The following is a 22,062-nucleotide window of genomic DNA, read 5'->3' as shown; positions in this document are numbered from 1 at the left end:
TGCCCAGCCAGACTGAGCTCCCTTCCCCAGCCTGCAGACAGGCAGAGGCTCAGCTCCTACCTGGCACTTCCTGGACAATGTCAGTAAATGCAGTTTCAGTCAGTAAATGGCAGCAAGGAAGTGGGATTGAATTGCCTTTGTTCTAGTTCCAATTTTAAATAATATGAACCTTCCTACAATAGGCAGTGTTATCACTAATCCCCACAGCTGAGCCTGAAATAAGCTTACAAACCATGCAGTAGCACTGTGGGAAGAACAATTATTCCAACAAAGGATGGAGAGGGGAGGAAACAACCATGAGCTCCTTGGATTAGATGGAGGGTGAACACAATTGTTGTCAATTCACAATAAATAAATAATTTTTTTTAAGCTACCAAAACACAAAACAAACAAACACCAAGAACAAATGCAGTGTGAAGGCCCAGTAAAATATTTACAATTATTTCAATGGAAAAAAGGTACCTGCTACAGTCAATAGGTTGTAAAACAAATTCAGATGGAAGCTATTGCTTACCCCTAAATCAGCTCTAATGCACTGGCAAATGTGATTATCAGCATTCTGTGGGGAGCAGCAGCATCAGCATTCATTCCAGGTGTGCTCAGTGAAGGCTCTCTTGGCCACAGGTTCATTTGTAATTATTAAAATGCACCTTGTTAGCCATGCAGCAAGTCCCAAATTTCTGGGCAGCGGCACATGCAGTGTTTGCTTTAATTTATTCTGTGCAATTTCTGCATTATTTTACTGTGTCAATGCCACAGTGCAAATGAGAAACTCCATCTCAAAGGCTCCAAAGGGAAGAGAGCTGAGCACTCCCTGTTACTGTGACTTGGAGCTGGCACGTCCTTTGTTCCTGGGGAAAGCTTTTCCATCAAGGACAAACAGCCAGAGAGCTGCCAGCCACCGTGGCTGTTCCCACTGCCACGGGTGGGAAAGGGACCAGCTCGGTGCCTGGGTGCACACCAGGGGGAAGGCAGTAATGTAGGGAAGGGAAAGACTGGGTATCACCCTAAGGACTCACAGCAGTGTGCTGGTGGGCCACCCTGTTATCCAAAATAACAGCAAATACACAGAAGTGACAGAAAAATGGGGAGAGAAGTCTTAAGATAATTTGTGGCATAAGATGTGAGAGATTACAAAATGGTTTGGGTCAGAAGGGACCTTAAAGCTCATCCAGCCCCACCCCTGCCATGGGCAGGGACACCTTCCACTATCCCAGGCTGCTCCAAGCCCTGTCCAGCCTGGCCTCAGACACTTCCAGGGATGGGGCAGCCACAGCTGCTCTGGGCACCCCGTGCCAGGGCCTCACCACCCTCACAGAGGAGAATTTCTTCCTAATGTTCCATCCAAATCTTCCTCTGGCAGTTTAAAGCCTTTCCCTCTTGTCCAGCAACACCCCCGAGCCCTTTTCCTCAGGGCTGCTCTCCCTCCTCTCCCCACTCAGCCTGTGTTTGTGCCTGGGAGTGCCCCAATCCAGGTGCAGGACCCTGCACTTGGCCTTGTTGAATTTCACCAGAGGAATGCAGGATGCCTCATCTCACTTATCCAAGAGGAGAGCAATGGCAAATCCAGGTGAGAAACCCTGGAGCAGGTCTGCCTCAGCTGGAACCTGGAGCTTTTGAGGAGAAGAGCACCTGGACACAGCTGCAAGGGAAGATTGTCTTTGTTAAAGGGTTCAGCATGGGGAGATAGAGAGTCAAGGATCCAAAATCCCCCAAAATGCCCATTACCATTCCTAAAGGAGAGGGCCAGGTGGAAATCTGATCCAAAGGATTTTTAAATATCAGGTAGGGAGGATGAAGACATTGGGATGAGGGTCCAGAGGGGTGTAAAGAGCACTGCTTGGTGGCCTCACCTCCCAAGGCAGTGGCACCAGGCATGCCACTTATCAGGGGAAGGGAATGGGATTGAGGTGAGCACGGAGCATGTCTGAGCATTCAAATTACAAGCAGGGCTTGTAAGGGACAGGATCTGACATTTAATGCCTCTGTTTGCAAAGTGCTTGACATTCACGATAACAGGAGCGGCACAGGCAGGCGGGGAGGGCTCTGCATTCCCAGGAAAGCGAGTGAAAGACAGCCTGGTTTTCCCTCTCCACTGGCTGGGAACATCCCTGGGAGATGCAAAGGCAGGGAGCTGCGTGCCTCACACAAACACCTGGAGCACCCCTGGGATGGGCTGCCTGCAGACTCCTGGAAAAGTCACCTCATCCCCTCGTGCCTGAGCTTCCCTCCCCAGAAGATGGATCATCCGTCCCGCTCGCCGGTTCCGCGGGAGATGTGCCACATGTGTGGAGCACGCCCCCGAAGGAGCCAGGCTTTGATCTTATCTGGGGCTCTGAGGAGCCATTTGCAGAGAAATAAAGTTCAACACTCAGTCTTCTCTTGGAAAGCTGCAGACTGGATGGAAATAACTTACTTTAAGGTGCCTCTCCTGACAGCAGTTCAGGGACGTAAGACGGGAAATCAGAGTTACAGCTAACGCTTGGCAGGAGCTGGAGGCTTGGAACCAGTTTTAAGGCAGGACTCAGCCTAGAGGTGCCACCACTGGTGCAGGCAGCTGGGTCCTCAGCAAGAGGTGCCAAGTCCTGGGAGGTGCCCAGATGGTCTGGACAGGGCTTGGAGCAAGCTGGGACAGTGGAAGGTGCCCCTGCCCTTGGCAGGGGTGGGACTGGATGAGCTCTGAGGTTCCTTCCAGCCCAAATCATTCCATGATTTCCTTCCCCAGGACAGCTCTTATCTCACACTGGCCTCCAGAGGTTCTCCTGGCATGGCTGGAGAGTGGCCTGCAAGAGCAGATCAGCCTCAGGGTGTCCCCCAATAGTCCCAGGTTTTACAGGGCGGGGCCTGGCAAAGCTGAGCTCAGGAAGGCTGATGACAAGACTACTCAGTATTGACACAAAACAGTGTTGTCACCACATGTGAACAGTTAATTCCACTTTGGTATTAATGGACTGTCCAGCACAGAGACAGGACTTGTGTGGTGGCAGGGGAGGGGACAGAGCCCAAGGTCCCCAGAGCACAGCACAGATCCTGCTCTCTCAGCCATCCATCCAGCCACGTCTGCTCTTAATTACATTAAAATAACACTCTCCCACCTCATTTTTTATTATTAGAAATGAACAGATTTAAAGCATTTCCCCTCAAATTATGGTTCACCTGAGTAGATAATTAAAGGAGATACACTTCTATGTGTAATTACGCCTACTTCTGCTGCTGTATCAGGGCTTCAAAAATATTTGCAAAACAACTCAAAACTTTTATTTTGTCAGCACAATAATTGCTGCTTGTCAGGGCTATCGGTGCCAGCATCTGCTCAAACAGGAGCAGCATCCCACAGGCAGCCTTGCTGGGAGAGGGAGCAGCATGGAGCTGCAAAGCATCCCAGGAGATCTTCTGGTAGAACAGCTGTGCACACCATGCCATGGAGCCAGCACTGAGCTCACCCAGGGAACAGCTCCAGGACAGGAGAAGGATGCTGGTTTGAGTTTTGTGGGGAGCCGGGAGGCTGAAGGGAGGATGCTCAGGCTCTTGGCCTGAGCAGTGCAAGGGTTGTTCCCCAACCATCAGGTCGTGGAGACCCACAGGGACAAATCTCCACATACTGCTGGATGCATCTGGATTGGTTTGGCACACTGAAGGCTCAGCACAGAGCCAGAATTCCAGGGTGGTTTGGGTTGGAAGTGAGCTTAAAGCTCAACCATTCCCACCCTATTCCATGGGCAGGGACACCTTCCACTATCCCAGGTTGCTCCAAGCCCTGTCCAAGCTGACCTGGAACACTTCCAGGGATGGAGCAGCCACAGCTGCTCTGGGCACCCTGTGCCAGGGTCTCCCCACCCTCACAGCCAAGAATCTCTTCCCAGCATCTCACCTAAGCCACTCCCTCTTGTCCTACCACCTCATGCTCTTGTCCAAAGTCCCTCTCCAGCTCTCTTGCCCAGGTTTCCCAACCTTATTTATTTCTTCCCCGCCTTTGGTGCTCCTGCAGAGGAGCTGGACCTGTCCCTGTGCGCAGTGGCAGCACCCACACCGGCACGCAGGCCAGAGGTGTGTTCATCCTCCTGACGGGGACAGGCTGGGAGTGGCTGTTTCTGCTCCTCGGGAGCGTCCTGTGCCCCGGGGGATGCAGCACTGGCCACCTCTGCCAGCACACAGGAGTCTCGGCACTGCTAGCCGGTCCGGGGAGAGCGCAGGTCCCTGCAGGCACCCCGGGGGTGACACGGCACAGCTCGGCCCGGCTGCGCTCATTAACTGAGGGTAATTAGCAGCCCAGCCCGCCTCGGCCGTGCCTCACACCCCGGCGCAGTCCCCAAAGCGATTCTGCCGGCGCTGCAGGCAGAGCTGGCCCCACACCTCCCCCGGCTGCTCCCCACACCCCCGGCAAGGCCGCCCGGGCTTAGCGGGGGATGAAATCTAAAGGAAAGGGGTCCGGAAGAGGCTGTGGGGACGCACAAAGGAAGCAAACAAGGACAGAGCATAGGGGAAAAGTTGCTGACTTAGCACAGCGAGACCACCCGAAGAGCGAGGGAAGGTGGGCAGTGGGCAGGACGAGGAGCCGGGGGGGCCCAGGAGCACTGGAGGGCAGAGAGGACCAAGAGAGTGGCAAGGAAACGCCTGGGGCCCCTGGTGCAACTTGAGGGGAGCAAAGCTTGTCAAGGAATGTCTGCAGCAGCAAGTGGGAAAGGGGATCAGGCAAGGACAGGATGCTCCTGCACCCTGGGCAGCTCCCAGTGGGCCCACAGGTAATCCCAGGGATGCTGTCACAGCTGTGGACACACCTGAGCTTCACACTGGGGACAGCAGGCTCCAGACAATCCACCAGTTTCTCCCTGACTTATAATCACAGGATCGTGGAATAGGCTGAGTTGGAAAGGACCCACAAGGAACAGAGTCCAACTCCTGGCCCTGCACAGACACCCAACAATCCCATCCTGTGCACCCCTGAGAGTGTTGTCCAAACTCTCCTGGAGCTCTGGCAGCCTCGGGGCTGTGCCCATTCCCTGGGGAGCCTGGGCAGTGCCCAGCACCCTCTGGGGGAAGAACCTTTTCCTGATATCCAGCCTGAACAGCCCCTGAGCTGTCCTAGGGGAAAACCCCCAGTGGGGGATGAAGATGCTGAGGCGATTTTGTGCTGCCCCTGGTTACTCTTGTTTTAAGACACTGCCTGGGTGTGCAGCCTGGTGAGCCTCACTGATCAAAGCAGGAGCCACGTCAAGAACCACCCCCAGCACAAGCTCCAGCTGGACACCAATTTGGGGGCCTGGTTGGCATCCCAGAGCACACACCGCAGTCCCCTGGAGGGTCACCCACTGCCACCCATGACATTGCACCCACCCAGTGTTTTCAGAGCCAGGTGACCACACAGACACTGAACAGAGAAGGGAAGGTTCCCTGGGAGGATGGAGCTGCTGGGATGAAGGCTGAGCAGGGACCAGCAGCATGGGGCCAGCAGCAGGCCGGACATCGCCCCGCTCTCCGTGCTGGGACACCCAGAGCCAGCTGATGCCCTTGGCCACTGCTGGGTGCCAAACACCCCTGGCTGTGGAACACCAGCTCTGCAGGCCACCCAGGGTGCCAATGTGCTTTGAAGTCTCCAAATCCACACTTGAGCTCGCTGTGTATAAAGAAGATAAAATACCCCATCTCCCTCATAAGGGCATGGAGAAATAAATTCATTAGTGTTTTTAAGGAGCTAAGAAACTCTGATTAGAGAGCCAGGGAAAGGGCCCACGAGGGAAATGAATAATCCAGCATGTAGGAAGAGGGTGGTAAATAATGCATGGGCTGCCGTGGCACCGGGGAGCAGCTCTGGGTGTGGCACAGGGCCAGGCAGGGAACACGTCTGGGGTGGGGAATGGAATGCACCGCCCAGCCCTGCCTGGGACTTGAACAAGGAGATGTGGGCAGGTGGGCAGGACTGCTGAGCCTGCCTGGGTTTTGAGCCAGGCAGCACAGATATTGTGGGGTCTGGGGGAGCTTTTCACTTCCCATGTTCCTTCAGAGGGGCACCAACATCTCCAGTTGGGTCCACAGGCAGCAGAGTCCCCAAAGCTGGGGTGACAGCAGAGACATTTTCCCACCCAGGTTAATGCCAGCACCCAGAGCACCTCACAGCAAAGCATTCCCACTCCTCCAGGGCCAGGTGGGTGTGAGAAGTGTTTCTGAGGGGCTGGTCCTGCAGGAAAGCATCCTGAATCCTCCCCATTGCTGAGGGCAGGGGCAGAGGAGCCCAGCTCACAGCACAGGAGCAGCTCAAACATGTCCTCCATCCTGCCCAAATCCCAGGTGGGATTTGCTCAGTCAGCTGAGTGAGAGCATGTATCTGGGAGCTCCATGGAATCCTAGGATGGTTTGGTTTGGAAGGGACCTTGAAGCTCACCCAGTCCAACCTCCCACTGTCTCAGGTTGCTCCAAGTCCTGTCCAATCTGGCCTTGGACACTTCCAGGGTTGGGGCAGCCACAGCTGCTCTGGGCAGCCTGTGCCAGGGGCTCAGCACCCTCACAGGGAAGGATTCCTTCCCCTTGTCCCATCTGACAATGCCCTCTGGCAGTGGGAAGCCATTCCCCCTTGTCCTGTCCCTCCATCCCTTGTCCCCAGTCCCTCTCCAGCTCTCCTGGAGTCCCTTTAGGCACTGGCAGGGGCTCTGAGGTCTCCCTGGATCCTTCCCTTCTCCAGGTGAACACCCCTAGCTCTCCCAGCCTGGCTCCAGAGCAGAGGGGCTCCAACCCTTGGGAGCATCTCCGTGGCCTCCTCTGGACTCATTCCAACAGCTCCTTATCCTTCTTATGCTGGAGGTCCTGGACCTGGATGCAGCACTGCAGGTGGGGTCTCACCTGAGCAGAGCAGAGGGGCAGAATCCCCTCCCTGGGTGCTGCTGGTGGCTTTGGGGCAGCAAAGGGGGCAGCTGTGCAGGTTGAATCAGGGTAAAATTAGCTGAAATCCAGCTAAAATTAGCTGAATTCCAGCTAAAAGAACTGCCTGGAGTAAATCCTGCCCTGTCCCCATCACCCTGGAGCAGAGGGAGGATGAGGTGTCTCTGAGGAGGGTTATGTGGGGTGACCACATAAACAGGAACAAGCCCCTTGGCTGGCAACAGGAGGTGACTTTCCTGAGAGCATCCCTTAAAACCTCTCCAGAGGGCCTGGAGGAGATTTCAACACTGCAGCAGCCTCAGACCGGCTCCATCCAACCCCTCCTGGCTCTCCAGCACTGCTGAGCCTCCCTGGCTTGTCCTCCAGGAAAATCCCAGCACTTTTAATAGGCGATGAGGCATCTCCAATAATTCCAGCAGATGCTGCCATTTAATGTGGGTTGGCACAGAACTTTATCATCGGCCCATATTGCTCCAATTACAATTTAGCCTATGGTCCTCTTGGGCTCATCTTTTATTTGTCTTTCACTGCCAAGTGTGGGAGGAAGGGGAGGTGGGAGAGGCCGGGAGATGTGTGTCTGACCTCTCCCTCCTTCACTGCCACATCTCTGCACAGCCGATACATTCCCAGCCACTCTCTTCCCATGGGAAGGGCTGTTCTTGGGCCAGAGCTGTGCATCTGGAATAAGAGCAAGAGTGTCTCACCAGACCGCCCAGGGAAGCCCCTCATTGCACTCCAAGGAGCTGAGCACAGTCCTGGCTCTGTTTTCTCCTTGCAGTGGGGCAAATAAGGATTTATTCCAGCGCCAGTGCTGGAGTTAGGTTGGCACCACTCTGCTGTGCCGGAGCAGCGGGTGCGTTGGGATTTCTGGGAGCTGCTGCGGGGTAATCGGAGCCAACACGCTCCTTCCATTTTTCAAACCTGAGAGCCATGAAGGAAAGATTTTTCATTCTGAGGGTTAGGCTCTGTTCTGGCTGTGACAGTCGCCTGTGTCTGTATTGAAAGCTCAGGGAAAGTTTCTTTGGATGCTGTGTGGCCTCGTAAATGACATCTTGCTCCAGCTGGGACGCAGGCGGAGATGGTGACTGGTTATCCCTTGGGGGAAATAAAGCACAGCTTCCAGAGCCTGCAGCTGTACAAACCTGTATCAGGGAGTGAGGGCCTGTCAGGGACCGGCTGGCCATATCCAGGCTCTGCTGAGGGGCTTTTGGCTCCCCAGGGTCCTTCAGAGCCCCATTAACCACCACGCTGACAGCAGGGCTCCCCCAGACCCTGTTAAGAGGCTCTCCCAAGGCAAACTACTTCAGGAACATCAAGCACTGGCTGTAAATGTCTATTGGTTACTTAAGGGGAAAACCTCAGAGCGACCTGTGTGAAGGATACACCCTCCCGGCACCCCAAATCCCAGAGGATTCAACAAACATGAACACTGATTTAAACCATATCAGAAGCCCATTAATCAAGTGTCTACTCAATTAAGGACACACAAACAACTTCACTCTACCCTCCATCAGCTGCTGCCTATTTACATCTTGCATATCCAAAGATGGCAGAGACTCTCTGCTTTCATTTGTCGGGATGGGCTTGGCAAAAAAAGCATGTTCTACCCCTGTAAAGTGTGAGGCAAACCTCACTGTGGTATGTGAGTCTGGGGCAGTGGAGTCCTGCCCGCAGGGACCTGGAGCAATCCCCATCAGCACACGGAACTCACTCACTCAAAAATCCCTGTAATAAAGACATCCTGGCTATAATGGTCCTGGAGAAGCAGAAAGGATTTGGAAATCTCCTGACAGGAGCCAGGAGAACACCCCATATCAACACCACCACAGGTAGGACAATTACAGGATGCCAGGGACCACAGGGCTCTGCCAGTCCCACCTACAGCTGAAGCACTGCTTGCCTCCCTCCCCACAGCTCACCCCAAAACCCCAGCCATGGGAACCCCTCACCCCACCTCCTGAGCTCTCCCAGTAGCAGCTCCCCTTTCTGAACCCCAAATAACTCCTTGGTGGCTGCATATTTTTAATTTACAAAACCTTTAGCCCCTGTTTCAGCCCCTGTTGTCAGCTGGAGGATGTTCCCAGTGCCAGCAGGACCAGCTGCTCTCAGCATCACATGGATCAGAGAATCAGAATATCCTGAGGTGGAAGGGACCCACAAGGATCATGGAGTCCAACTCCTGACCCTGCACAGGACCACCCCAAGAGTGTGTGTGACAGAGCTGGATGGGTTGTGTGACTGATCCCAGCAGGATAAAATGCCCAAGCGCAGGCAATGCACGAGGAAGAATCCATTTCCAGGCATCATTTACAGCAATCCTTAAGGAAAGCAGGTTCAAGTCGAGATGCATGGACAGGCTCCAGCAGGGCTCGGGAAGCTCGGAGCCAGCAGGGACGGCGCTTTGATCCCAGGCAGCGCTTCCAGCGCGGCTTCCCTGAGCGATCGCACACCGGGGCTTTGAACGGCGCTCCGCACAAACAGCCGTGCCAGGAAAACTCCTTCTCCCGGCTTTTTTGCTGCGAGCAAGCTCCGATAGGGATCGCCGAGAATAAAGTCACTTCATTTACAAACCGGGGAGCCAAATCTGATAGACATCAACATTCGAGGTAAGTCAAGGAGCGGTGGAGCGCTGCCAGCGCCCCAAATGAATATTCATGGAAACACTCCCCCAGCTCCGAGCTGAAGAGAAGCCGGCAGCAGGAAGCCTGCCCCTGGGAAGAGGAAGGCAAGGGACCAAGCTTATTTCATCCTTTTTATTGAGTGCAATCTTCTCTTTAGTACAATATTCTCTGAAAGATACTGTTACAAACTCCGACAATTTCAACACAATCAACAAATTGGGGAAGAAGGGGAGGGGGAGGGAGGAGCAAAAAAAAATTCCAAGGGTTGAAATCTTTTACAGACATCTCACTGGTTATGTACAGGACAGGGTAGGGCTGGCCCGGGACACGCCGCGGCTCGGGGGGACGGGGACCGGGGCGCTGCGGGACCTCCCGGAGCATCCTGTGGTGGGAAGCGGCCCCTGGGGCCCCTCTCCGGCGCTGCTGCCCCGCTGCAATGCTGCGCTCGACGCCCCTGCAAGGCAAGAGGAAGACGAGGAGAGGGTGAGAATAGGCACGTCCAGAGCTCAGAGAGCCGCGTGTCCTTCCCCGCCGAGCCCCTCCGCAGCCCCCACCCAGAGAAACCCAAGGCTTCTTACGGCACATCCAGCCTCTCTCAAAAAAAAAAAAAAAAAAAAAAAAAAAAAGCAGGGATTAATTAATATGCTGTCAGAAAAGTGATGATTTCACTGAAAGCTCTCCATTTCTCTTCAGGGGGAAAAGGAAGGAATGGAAGAGATGGAATTCTTTGTGAAGCTGAGTTGCTTTAGGGAGCGGAGGCTGGGACGTGATTTGGGGGGCGGGAGGGTATCCGTGTCCCCCCGCAGCCAAAATGACTTTCCACCTCCTCCCACTGCAAAATGAGCCCCCCCGGGTGTAAAGCAGGAGCAAACCACCAGGCACCATCAAATCGCTTTTTCCAATATAACAAAAAAAAAAAAAAATCCCTATTCTCTCTGCTGCCAGGGGGAAACCAGAAGGTCTGGGAATCAGAGGAGCAGCCCCAGCAGCACCTTCTCCACACCAACAAGTACCACACAGCAGCAAAATCCCATTATTTAGCCACTTTGGAGAGGCAAAGATGCTTTTAATATACAATTGCACCTTGGAAACATAAAGGCAGCACATTAAATAACAAAGCAATTGACTGCTGGGTCCCTTTGCTGGGCCACAAAAAAACGGGGCTCACTGGCTAATTATTGCCAGGCATGTCTGTGCCTCTCCAAACATACCAATGCTTTCAGAAACCCACCCCAGCTGTGCCTGACATTTCACTCCTATTAAAATTCATCATTCTCCTGAATGGAAATAATTTTTTCCTTTAGCAAACCCAGGTAGTAATGAAAGTTTTATTTAGAAATGTAGTGTTTGGTGGAAAAAGGGGCAGAGAAAAGGAAAGAGAGATTGAGATTATTTTTTTTATAAGGGAACTTCAGCTGGGGGAAAAGATATTGCTGGATATTTCTTGGGTGCAGGGGGCCCCTTTTGGTGCCATGCTTGGAGGTTTGGTCTCACAGCTCTCGTTAACGTTAATGGGATCAGAACAGCAAAACACCTGGAAAAAAAAATCTGTAACAGAAACACAAGTGATATAAGGACGCTGAACTCGCTGCTTGAGCCGGGCGGGTCCGGGGGATGGCTGCAAGTCGAGGTGGGGTGGCGGTGATTGGTATCGGCTCCGGATCCTGCCACATTAAAGCCGGAGGCGAGCATGGCTCCGGCCCCGGGCGCTGCTCCCGGCCCCGCCACCGCCTTCCCCCGCGGCACTCCCAGCTTTGAGGCGTCCTTTCCCAAGCCGCCCGGCAGCAGCAGAGCTGCGGAAGGGTTTGGGGGTTTATTTTCCCTGGGGAACCCGCGCCCTCCCTGGGGTGGTGGCTGCAGGCTCAGCTCTCCCGCAGGAGCTGCTGCCTTTCTCTTCGTCGGGGCAAAAATGATCCAGGGACAGCTAAGGATGACTTGGGCCGATCCCAAAGGATGGATCTCAAGAGACCCGAGGGACAGGTCATGAACAGCTGGAGGAGGATGGCGGGGGAGGGGCTGGGGGCAGCGCAGCTCATCCCCAGGTACGCAGCCACCGAGTCACCCCCTCATCCATCCTCCTCCTCCTCCTCCCGGAGCGCCGGCTGGGATCCCCTGCGAGGCGGGCAGGGCTTTGATCTCAGCCTCCGAGTGCTGGCGTGGCACACACAGCGATGAGAAAGCCACGTTTGTGCGGTGAGAAGGCGTTCCATGAGGGAAGGAGTGACCGAGCAGCCTGGCTGGGATGCGGGCACTGTGTCACCCCCGGGCACTGTTCCTTTCCACACTCCTGGGAATGGGCAGAATTGCAAATACCCAAAATAATCAAGGCTCTACAAACGCAGTTGCTGTGCCCGTGTGGTGCCATGGGAAAAGGGAATGGGGAAGGATGGAGGCAACTCTGGGAGTGGCCCAAAGCTCTCCCTGTATCCTGCAAGCCCCCCTGAGCACCGGCCCATTTCCAGACCCTCTGCAAAAGGAGTCACACCTCAGCCCCTTTTCCCTGGGGCCTCCCAGAGCCCCATCCCCATCCAGGCACCATCAGGGACATGGCATGGCACTGCCACCCAGGCACTAACCCCAGCCTGAGTCCCTGACCACAGCAGCCTCTGGCTGGCTCCCAAATATTTAGAGTGTGGAATCTGCAGAGTTTAGCCAAAACACAGTGGGGAAAAATAAGTGAACCAACGGATATGTGCATGTTTCTCATCTGCCCATCCATGGAAGCCCCACAAGGATGCAATGTGAGTCTCACCTGGCTCCTCAGACACTTGCCATGGGCTGCACCTCCTGCTGTCAGTCCTGCTTGGCACTAATTAGCATAGATAATTGCACTGATGGTGACCATAATTTTCCTGCCTTCTCTCCCTACCTTCACACAAGGGTTCAATGGCCTAATGAGGCCCCTGAGGATAATCAGAGAGGAGCAGGTTCCCCCACCACAATGGCAGCTCCTGCACAACCTGAGAGGATGGGAGAGCAGAGAAGGGAAAGGCACAGCCCAGCTGCTGGATGGGGAAAGCTGCCGAGTCTTGCTTACTTGGGGACACAGAGAAAAGTTCACTCCAATTAATTTTTTTAAGTGGACGGGCATTAATCCCCCTACACTTATCTAGAATTAAAGCAGCCTTAAGTAGATTTTGCCTAATCCACTTCCACATCCGCCCCAAAAGGGCACTGTCTGTTTTGGGAAGGAGCAGAGTTCAGCTAATCCACTTAAAATTCACAGGGCTGGTTTGTTCAGATTAACCTCCTCCAGCATTAATCCTCCAGAGACAGACCAGGAGACCTCAACACCATCCTGCCTCTGCCACTGATGGGGCCACCCCCTCCATGGCTGTGTCACCTGCAATGCAGCTCTCCACGTGTTGGAGTCCACAAGGACACGGAGATGTCCCCAAAACAGCCACCAGAGCAGAGCAAGGCAGCAGGGTGGGAGCCAGGGGCCTCGGGGCTGTTTAAATTCCAGTGGCAGAGGAAGGAGAGCAGAAGCAGCAGCGATGCTCTGACACAGATGGGGAGAAGGGGAGCAGCTGTGCCCAGGCTGGAGGGGTGCTCACAGTGCCGGTCCTTGGAGGACAGCCAGCCAAAAGTGACAACCCTGGGCCACCACCCAAGTGCCAGCAGCTCTGACAACCCCAGAAGGCACATGTGAAAGGCACCATGGTCACCAAGACAGGTGCACTTCCCTCCCCAGCACTGATCTGCTGCTCTGACAGGAACCAAGACACCACACTGATTGCCATGGATCAAAGCAGAGGCAGGCCAGGCAAAGCAGAGGAGGTCCTCTCCTGATTGGAGCAGCTCCCCTTTCCATGTCAAACCCTGGGAAGGCAACACAGCCCATCAGGGTCCAGTGATGGACAGGGGCCAGCAGATCTCCCCTGAGACACAGAGCCAAACCCTGAGGACATCAAAAATAGGAGAGCACAACCCAACAGTGGCTCTCACACCTCCCAGGCAGGCTTTGCAGGAGATTGACCTCAGCTGGGAGAGGCAGAGCCATTCCCCCATGGCAGGAGGGTTGATGATTCAAGATGATCCTAAAGGACCCCTCCAACACCCAAAAATTGGAAAAATATAAGCCAAAACAGGAGCAGCAAAGAAATCACTGATGGCATGAAACAACTTGCCACAGGAGTCCTGTCAGTGTGGAGTTGGCTTCTCCCCCATCATCACTCAAGAAGTTTCTGGCACTTCCAAAATTCTGAGGAGACTCACTGGGAATGATCCAAGTATTGGATCACTATCCACCCTGGCAGGATCCTTCACAGGAGAGGCATCACGGCAGACAATGACCTGAACATTAAATCCCCCTGCAGTTCCTGATGCAGTGGGGACATTGGGGCAGCAGGGACAAGCAGCACCTGGATGGCTGCTGGAGCTGGATGTGACTCCCTGGGCCCCACCCTTTCCACCAGCAGTTCAAGGAGGACAGGTGGCCTTGGAGCTACAGAACATTTCTGCATCTGTAAATCCATTCCTCGTCTCAGAAGCTGATTGATCCTTTTTTTTTTAAACTCGAATTCAATGTTTAAGAGTAATGATTTCCAAGTGAACACAGAGAGGTTCAGATATATCGGCAGTTTTTATGGATCAGAGGCAAAAGCCTTAATTCAGACCTTAACGAAGAGAAACGTGTCTGTCCCCATCTCAGAACAGGGGCTGATGGCAGTGCAAAAAACCTTTCATAGGTGATGCCCAAGGATTTATCCCAGAACATGGGCCAACTGGGATGTTCCCACAGAGGTGTCCTTGGGATGCGGGCAAACTTATTGGTGACATTCTGCAACCCAACCCGAACCCAACTCTGAATCAAACACCTGGAAAAGCAGAATGCAGAAGAGATCCCATGGGACTTAGGCAAGGGGGAAGGATAGTCCTGTTTTCTCTTTGGCAAAAGAGCATTAGAGACACCAAAAGCTGACAGGCTCAGAAATAATTGTTTGAGATCACTCTTGTTTAAAAACCGCTGCCTGCTGTTTTCATCGCAAGCCCTGCTCTGACTTGCAAAAATATTTAAAATTAAATATACATAAGTGCTTTCAAAGAACTGTTAATTTGAAGGTCATTAAATGGCATAAAATACATTCCTTTTTTTTTTTTTTTTTTCTGGAAAGAGGCACATAATTATGCCATTAATACATGCTCTTCTTCCACATTCAAGCCTCAGAGATGCGAGGGGCCTGGGTTCACCTTCCCTGGCAGAGGCACCACATCTCCTTTTAATTACTGCCATTGAGAAGCCTGCTGCTCCTCTATCACACCCAGGGATGAGGCTGTGGAAAAAGCATGAAAAAGCCCCAGGGGAGAACAATGCAGCTGAATTGCAAATGGAGATTTTTGGGGGATGAGGGAAGCAACAATGGGTCTGGAGCCACTTGGCAACACCCAGTCCAGTTGTGAGGATCTTGCTCACTGATTCTCACATGAGACCTTGGGCAAAGCTCAAAGCAGGGGTTTGGTAGCCAAAAGTCCCTTTTTTGATTTATCACTCTATGCAAAAAGGATAAAGCCAACCCAGACACACACAAAAAAAACCCTAGAAAGACACAAAAGGGTTGATGTTTTTACAGTTGCCATAGAAATGGAGAGAAAGAGCTGATGACTGCAGAGCACAAAGTGAAAGGCCAGGATCAGGGGCGAGGGTGAGGTGGGCTCACCCAGGCATGCAGCCACATCCGTGCGTGGATATTCATGTGGGATGCAGCCAAAGGAGCAAGGCACTGTGACTGAGCTTCACTCATGAGCAGTGGCAGTGGTCAGGATCCAACCCAGCAATGCCACCTCCCCCCCAGCACTTCCACATGGCACAGGAACCCATCAGCACCCTGGGTGATGGATAGAGCCCAGCCCAGAGGAAAGGCCTGTGCAGTTGGTCCTCTTGGATCCAAAACTCCCTTTTCTTTTCTTTAAACCATAACTCTGCAGGGAGGAAACAGCTTCTGAGCCATCCCTTCTCCTCTGTGACCAAAGGAAGGAAGTCCAACACCAACCAGCGTGGATCAGATGTGAAATTGGAGTGTTCATCTTTAGATCAAGGAAGAGGCTCTTGCCAGAGTAGGAGCAACAGAGCAGCACCAAAGAGGTGCCACCCAAGTCAAGGTGAGAGTCTCTTCATTGGCATGTGACAAAGGAAAAGGAGGACCAGGTCAAACACAATGCTGCTGCCATGGCCAGGCAGGGATAGCACTGTCACTTCCAGACAGAAAGGCTTCACAGTTTGGAAAACTGATTTTATGTGGAAGAAAGGCCTCTAAAGTAACAGAATGGTCTGTCAGAAATCATCTGAAATTTTTATGCTGTTTTTTTCAATAAAAGCAGAAACCAAACATGTCTATTTTGGATTTTCCCCTTTGTTTTCCACTAACAGACTGATGGCCTTTCATGAAATCTTCTGGTTGGGATGAAATGACTTTCACTGAAAGGCAAGAGAACAGGTGGCCCGTGGTGACCCTCCCTTGGCCCATGATGGCTCTTCGCTGTAGGGATTTGTTTGAGCCCACCTGCACGCTCTTTGCTCTGCCTGGAGCACCACCAGTCTGCTGCTGGGCTCTTGCATGACCCTGGAGGGGACACATACAGGTCCCAGCACAAGGCCAAGATGTGGGGACAGCTGGTAAGGAGTGGTGGCATATGGGAATCATCTGCTCTGACACAGCTCAGGAGACATCAGGTGTTGGACAGCTGGGAAAGGGCAACAGAATGGAAAGGCCACCAGCCCTGGCAATGCCCAGGGGCACTGCTTGTGGCCCAGAGCCAAGGAGCATCATCCACCCTGGGAAATTGAACCAAGATAGTCTTGGCATCTCTGATAGCACCTGAGCACCCAGACAGCCTGTTTGATCCCTCAGGGGTACTTGGCCTGCTGGGTGGGATGGGCAGGACTAATGATTCGCACTTCGTATCCACGAAGAAATGGCCTCAAGCTGTGCCAGGGGAGGTTCAAGTTGGACACCAGGAAGAATTTCTTCACTGAAGGAGTGATTAAACATTGGAATGGGAGGTGGTGGAATGCCCATCCTTTGAGGTGTTGAAGGAACGGTGGACATGGCACTCAGTTCTCTGGACTGGTTGACACAGTGGGGTTCAGTCACACGTTGGACTCGATGGTCTCAGAGATGCATTCTCACCCTATGACACTGTGGTTCTGCATTAAAGGGTTTACACTAAACCAAGGTTGCCGTGGTGTGCTGGGGCAGGGACAGCACTGAGCAGGCAGCAGCAGCTGCCTCGCAGGTGCTCGCAGGGCTGGCAACAGCAGCAGGGGAGCCATAAAGGTGCAGTATTGATATTTAGCCTGTGAGCCTGTCACTCGTTCCTTTAAACGCCTTTAGCTTCCTTCTAATAAAAGAGAAATCATAAAAAACCCCACAAAGGACCCTTCAGTGCCAGAGAATACCAATGTGGCGGGGCGGCGCATTAGCATGCGCGGCGCCCGCTCCATCTGCATGTTGTGTTCCGTGTGACAACATCCCAGAATACAGATTTGGGCCGCCAACATCCCAAGAGGTATTAGCAATCGTCTATCAGACAGGAAGAGGAGCAGTCCCTGCTGTTGTAAACAAGGGGGGTTTTTCTCTGCCTCTTTCTCTGAGGGGAGTTCAGTGAATTGAAACAAGCTCATTCCTGCATCTTGTTAGTTCTCGTTCTTCAGCAGAGCACAGGTCATCTGCCTTGGGCAGTGGAGAAAAAAAACTGGAGGTGTAGAGAGCACCTCAAAGGGTCCTTCACCTGCTGGTGGTGATGAACCATGAGCATGAACGTGTTCCTCGTGAACCACCAGGAACTGAGCATGTGCTCCTCACAGGATACACAGGGGCCCACCCAGCCACAGAGGACCCTAACAGCCCCAACACAGGAGGGACAGTGCTCCCACTCAGGAGATGTGGACAGGTGCTGGCAGCAAGCAGAGCACAGGCTTGTTTCCTTGTGTTCAGTGGCAGCAAGCAAATCTGGTGAGGCATCCCCAGGCATAGATGGGAATACGATGGGACAGATGGACATGGAGTAATGCCATGGTGTAGTTGGATATGGGCAGCCCCATGGCAAAGAGAGACATGGGGAAAAACCACAGCCCAGGTGGGCGTGAGCCATCCTCACAGCACTGAGGGACACAGGACATCACCTCGGCACAGACAGACATGGGCTGAGAAGTAAAGCAGCCCCTATAACACAGCTGGGCATGGGGCATCCCTGTGGCTCAGGAACACCGCCAGGACATGGATGGATGCAGGACATCCCCATGGCGCTAGCAGAGTGGAGTATTGCCACGGTGACGATGGAAGAGTGAGAGGGATGGAGGGTGAGTGAGGAGGACAGAGGATCTCCGTGTACGTATGAGCCACCACACCACCAAATCCCACCTGGCCCTGCAGCCCCTGAGGCACAGCCACAGCCAGCCCGTGCCACTGCTCCGTCACCACACGGCACAGCACAAGTGAGAGCACCGTGATGGATCACTGCAACTCGCACACAGACCTCTAAGTAAAAGCCTTAGAAAGAGTTCGTTCATTATATAAACTCCTGGCACAATCCGCAGGGGGAAGTCAAATGGCCCAGACTTACAATATTCTGGGTAAACACTGACATGTGTTGGGCAATTTTGACCAGATCAATTTGCCTAGAAGACCAGCGGAGGAACCAAAAACAAAGAATAATAAAGATCAAATTAAACATGGGGAAACATCCACTGGGAGAGGTTATAAAGAAGAGCAGAAAAATACAGAGCAGGACGGATGGATGGACAGAGATACACAAGACACTCAGACCTACCTCTGAAGCCATGAAACCTAAGTCCATAAATCAATATCAAAATCCTTAGGTCCACAAGATGGGGGAAAAAGTCCTCCATAGCCATCTTCCAGACATCATCGAGGCCCTGGAGGCCTGAGCAGTCCACTTCCCAGAGCATCTCTCCTCCTCCAGCAGCCACCAGCCCAGTCACAGCCACGTGGTGGCTCCTCCAGTCCCGTCCCATCCCCACCGTGCCAGCCCTTGGCATCCTCCTCCCCAAGTGCAGGATGCCGAGCGCTTCCTTCATCACCAGGTGCTTCCAGGCTGCCTCCTGCCCCTAGGGGCTGTGGGTACAACCCCTGGCCTCCTGGGTCAGGGACCGGCCGGCCGCTGGCTGCAGGGTCAGCGCTGGTCTTTCGTCATGGACAAGCAGTGAGTCCACAGAAGGTTGACAACATACACAGGCGCACGAGCGCGCACACACACACGGGAACACCTCTTTCCATTTTCCAGGATGGAGAGTTTGTGTTTTTTTTAATCCTTTTTTTTCCTTTTTGCAAAAAAAATGCAAGCAAAAGAGAAAAAAAAAAAACCAAAACCCAAGGTTTTCTATTGAAGGTACATCTCTTCTTCAATATGAAGACATTAACTGGATTGAGTCGGATCCCCCATGCAGTGGTCAGCAAAGTCCTTTGGTAGTTGCCAGAGTGGCACCTGGGTGGGATGGCAGGGAGCTGCAGAGACATCTGAGGACACGTCCCCCAGTCCGTGAGCAGAGAGGGGAGCAGGGTGAGCCAGGAGGGCCGGGGCAGGGAGGAAGGGCAAAAGAAGAAAAAGGAAGGTGGTTCCTCTGGACAGGATGCTCCATCTCATGCCTCTCCCTTCCCCAATAGCCCCTTCCTCCTTCTCAGTTTCGACCACTGCTCACTGGTGGCAGGATTGGAGTCTGGTCTCTAGGGTTTGGGTTTGCTTCCCCAACGCACATTGGTTTGTCTTCATTGTTTTCTATGATTTTTTTGTTTTGCTTTGCTTTTTAAATATATGATTTGTACATATTTATACGTATTTATATGCTGTCCCCCATGACATTGGTAAGTGTGCTTCTGTTGGTGAGGAACGGAAGTCACCAGTCAGAGGTGAGTCCCAGGAACATCCTTTGGCTGCAGTCGCAGTCCCCAGGCGGCGGCGGCTCCTCTCCCAGCGCTGCCCCGCCTCAGTTCCTCCCCTCCCACCTCTGCCCTCCGCTGCGCGCCCTCCCCGGCCCCTCCCCACGGAACAAGGGACGTCATGCCATCGAGGTCGGAGACTGGCTCATCTGTACTCGCATGGACTGGACGCTGTTCAGGATCTTCTTCTGGTGCCCAGCCAAAGTCACCCCTATTCTCAGGAGGTCTCTGGAAGACAGACAGACAGAGGAAGGTCAATGGCAAGCTGAGGGTGGTGAACCTGTTTTGCTGTTGCTAAGGGAGGTGAGGGAGGTAAGCTCAGCTGGAACATCCACAGGGCCCAAGCATGGCCCCATGAGCATCACTGAGAGCAAGGAGACACCCACACATTGACCCCCAAGTAGTGAATGTGGCCACCTCCAGACTCTGGTGACCAATGTAAGGGATGCTCACACCAGTCCTTTGCCCTGAACTGACCTCCCCACCTCCCCAGCTGGGCAGCAACCTGCTTTCAGGCACAGCCCTGGCATGGCCAACTCACTCGGATGTCATCTGGGCCACCAGCTGCAGGGAGGTGAAGCCAGCGGTCAGGAAGCTGTCCCGGTACTGGCTCATCTTCACAGCGCTCAGCCAGTCGTCTACTGAGGTAAAGGCAGTGAAGTCGGGGATGGAGCGGTCGAGGAGGGGCTGAGAAGGCCTGAAACAGGACACACCGCTGGTGACACGCCTGGCTGGCACCAAGGGGCTGCCCTGCCTGAACCCGGCCAGCACAGGGACACACTCCCCAGTCCACCCCCAGTATCCCTGTGCTCCCTCCAGCACACACCCATGGAAGGCCATGAGGAAAGCCTGTCCCACGGGAACACTGCCGTGCCAAGCAGTGCTTTGCAAGCTCACACGTTGTATTCCAGCCGCGGGAGCCACAGGGATGAGGCGTCGGCAGAGCAGCCACCGCACCCAAACGGTCACACACCATAAAGAATCAATAGCAAAGAATTATTGCTGTTGCTCAGCTGAAAACTGCATGTTCTTTGTCTGACTGTCAGGCAGAGGGAAGACAGAGCCCCTCTGCCCCATCTAAGGATTTATGAATTCTCGAGCCGCTCGGGGAGCCTTTCCCCACGGCATGGGATGGTGACAGGAGCATCCCCACGCCCAGCACTCACACAGCGGTGATGGTCGCCACAGTTTTGAGGCTTGCCGGGTTGCGGATCATTTTGTCGAGGGTGTTGACGATCTCGGTGAAGCGCGGGCGGGTGTTGCGGTCCTTCTGCCAGCAGTCCAGCATCAGCTGGTGCAGGGCGGCCGGGCAGTCCATGGGCGGCGGGAGCCGGTAGTCCTGCTCGATGGCGTTGATGACCTGAGGATGGATGAGGTCAGATGAGTGAGGGGGAAAGTGGACGAAGGACGCGGGGAGCTCCCTGGGCTGCCTGTGCAGGTAGAGGGGCTGCAGGCAGCCGGGGAGGGACGGCCAGCCCGGCTGATCAGCAGCCAGGGAGCGGGAGGAGCCGGGTGCTCCCCAAGGTTAATCTCCGCTCTGATGCTCTGCGGCTGCAGTTCCTCCCAGCAGAGAGCTGCCACTCATTATCTCGGCGGATCTCGCCGGAGTACAGCAGTCACACTTCCAAAGCTCCTTCCCCGCTCGTAAACCCTCTGAACATTTTCAAAGGCCCTGCAGCTTGCTGAAGTCCAATTACCAGCCCACTGGCTTTTCTTTCCAATATCCCTCCTTGCATCCTCTCACTCACCAGCTTGTTTCATCTCCAAACCGAGTGCTCCTGAGGCTCCATAAAGGAGCAGAGAGACCTTCAGGCAGGGATTTCTTTTGGGAATGAGCACCCCCTGGCCCCCAGAGCTGTGTGGATGATCCCCAGTGCTTACATCTTGGTTGGACATGTCCCAGTAGGGCCTCTCTCCAAACGACATCACCTCCCACATGACGATGCCGTAGCTCCAGACGTCGCTGGCCGAGGTGAACTTGCGGTAGGCGATGGCCTCCGGCGCTGTCCACCTGACAGGGATCTTGCCCCCCTACAGAAAAAGGGACTTCAGCTGAGAAACGTCTCCCTAGGCAGAGGAGGCTGGATGCCCACAAGCCAGGGTTGGGGCCATCCCACACAGCCCAAACCACGGGTCCCTGGGAACCCCACTAAGGAGCAGGCAGGTGGCACCTGATGGGACGAGGAGGCAGGAGCCAAAAACAACTGCATGAATGTATCTTGTACCTGCCTAAAATGGCTTAGCTGAACAAAACAAATGGGTTTATCCAAGGATTTACCCCACTAACTGACACCACCCCACTCCAGCTGTCTTGCAGGACCCAGCACATCAGTGGCCTGTCCCCAGGTCCCTTCCCAGGTAGTCGCCAGGTGACAAGGCTAAGCACAGCTGGGCTAGTGCTTGTCACAGGTGAGGAGCCACAGGCACCCCCATCCCTTGGCCTTCAATGGTTTAACTAAACCATTTTTAACTAACCAGGTTTAACTAAAAGCATCCTCTACAGATTTATCTGGGCTCCCACAGCTGCCAGAAGGTCCTTCCAGCCCTGCTGTTGGAGTAGAAGGCAAAAAGCAAAACGCCTTTAAAACCCAATGGAAAGCACTGGTGTAGGAAAGTGCCTTTGGCAGAGAGCTCCTAATTTCTCCCAAAGGCTCCAAATCAGGCTCAGC

General features: G+C 53.8%; 1 protein-coding gene across 2 annotated transcripts in view; it reads right to left on the bottom strand.

Moving 5' to 3' along the window:
- Positions 1–9,612: 9,612 nt before the first annotated feature.
- Positions 9,613–22,062, bottom strand: part of EPHB1 (EPH receptor B1) — a 77,316-nt gene continuing 64,866 nt past the window's right edge. Inside the window, exons 13-17 of one of the 2 annotated variants that reach the window (XR_008432537.1) lie at positions 21,275–21,424; positions 20,560–20,753; positions 19,935–20,090; positions 18,267–19,621; positions 9,613–9,948 (exon numbers count right to left, since the gene is read on the bottom strand). Coding sequence is in view for 1 of the 2 variants with exons in the window: in XM_053951415.1 (XP_053807390.1) it covers positions 19,513–19,621; positions 19,935–20,090; positions 20,560–20,753; positions 21,275–21,424 (609 nt within the window). In the remaining variant the exon portion in view is untranslated. Of the gene's footprint in view, positions 9,949–17,987; positions 19,622–19,934; positions 20,091–20,559; positions 20,754–21,274; positions 21,425–22,062 lie in introns of those variants that run through there. The other variant, XM_053951415.1, reaches the window with a different exon arrangement.

This window comes from Vidua chalybeata, chromosome 10 (assembly GCF_026979565.1).
Source record: "Vidua chalybeata isolate OUT-0048 chromosome 10, bVidCha1 merged haplotype, whole genome shotgun sequence".
Lineage (NCBI taxonomy): Eukaryota > Metazoa > Chordata > Aves > Passeriformes > Viduidae > Vidua > Vidua chalybeata.
The sequence above is the reverse complement of the archived record's forward strand: the minus strand, read 5'-3'. Positions and strand labels throughout refer to the sequence as shown.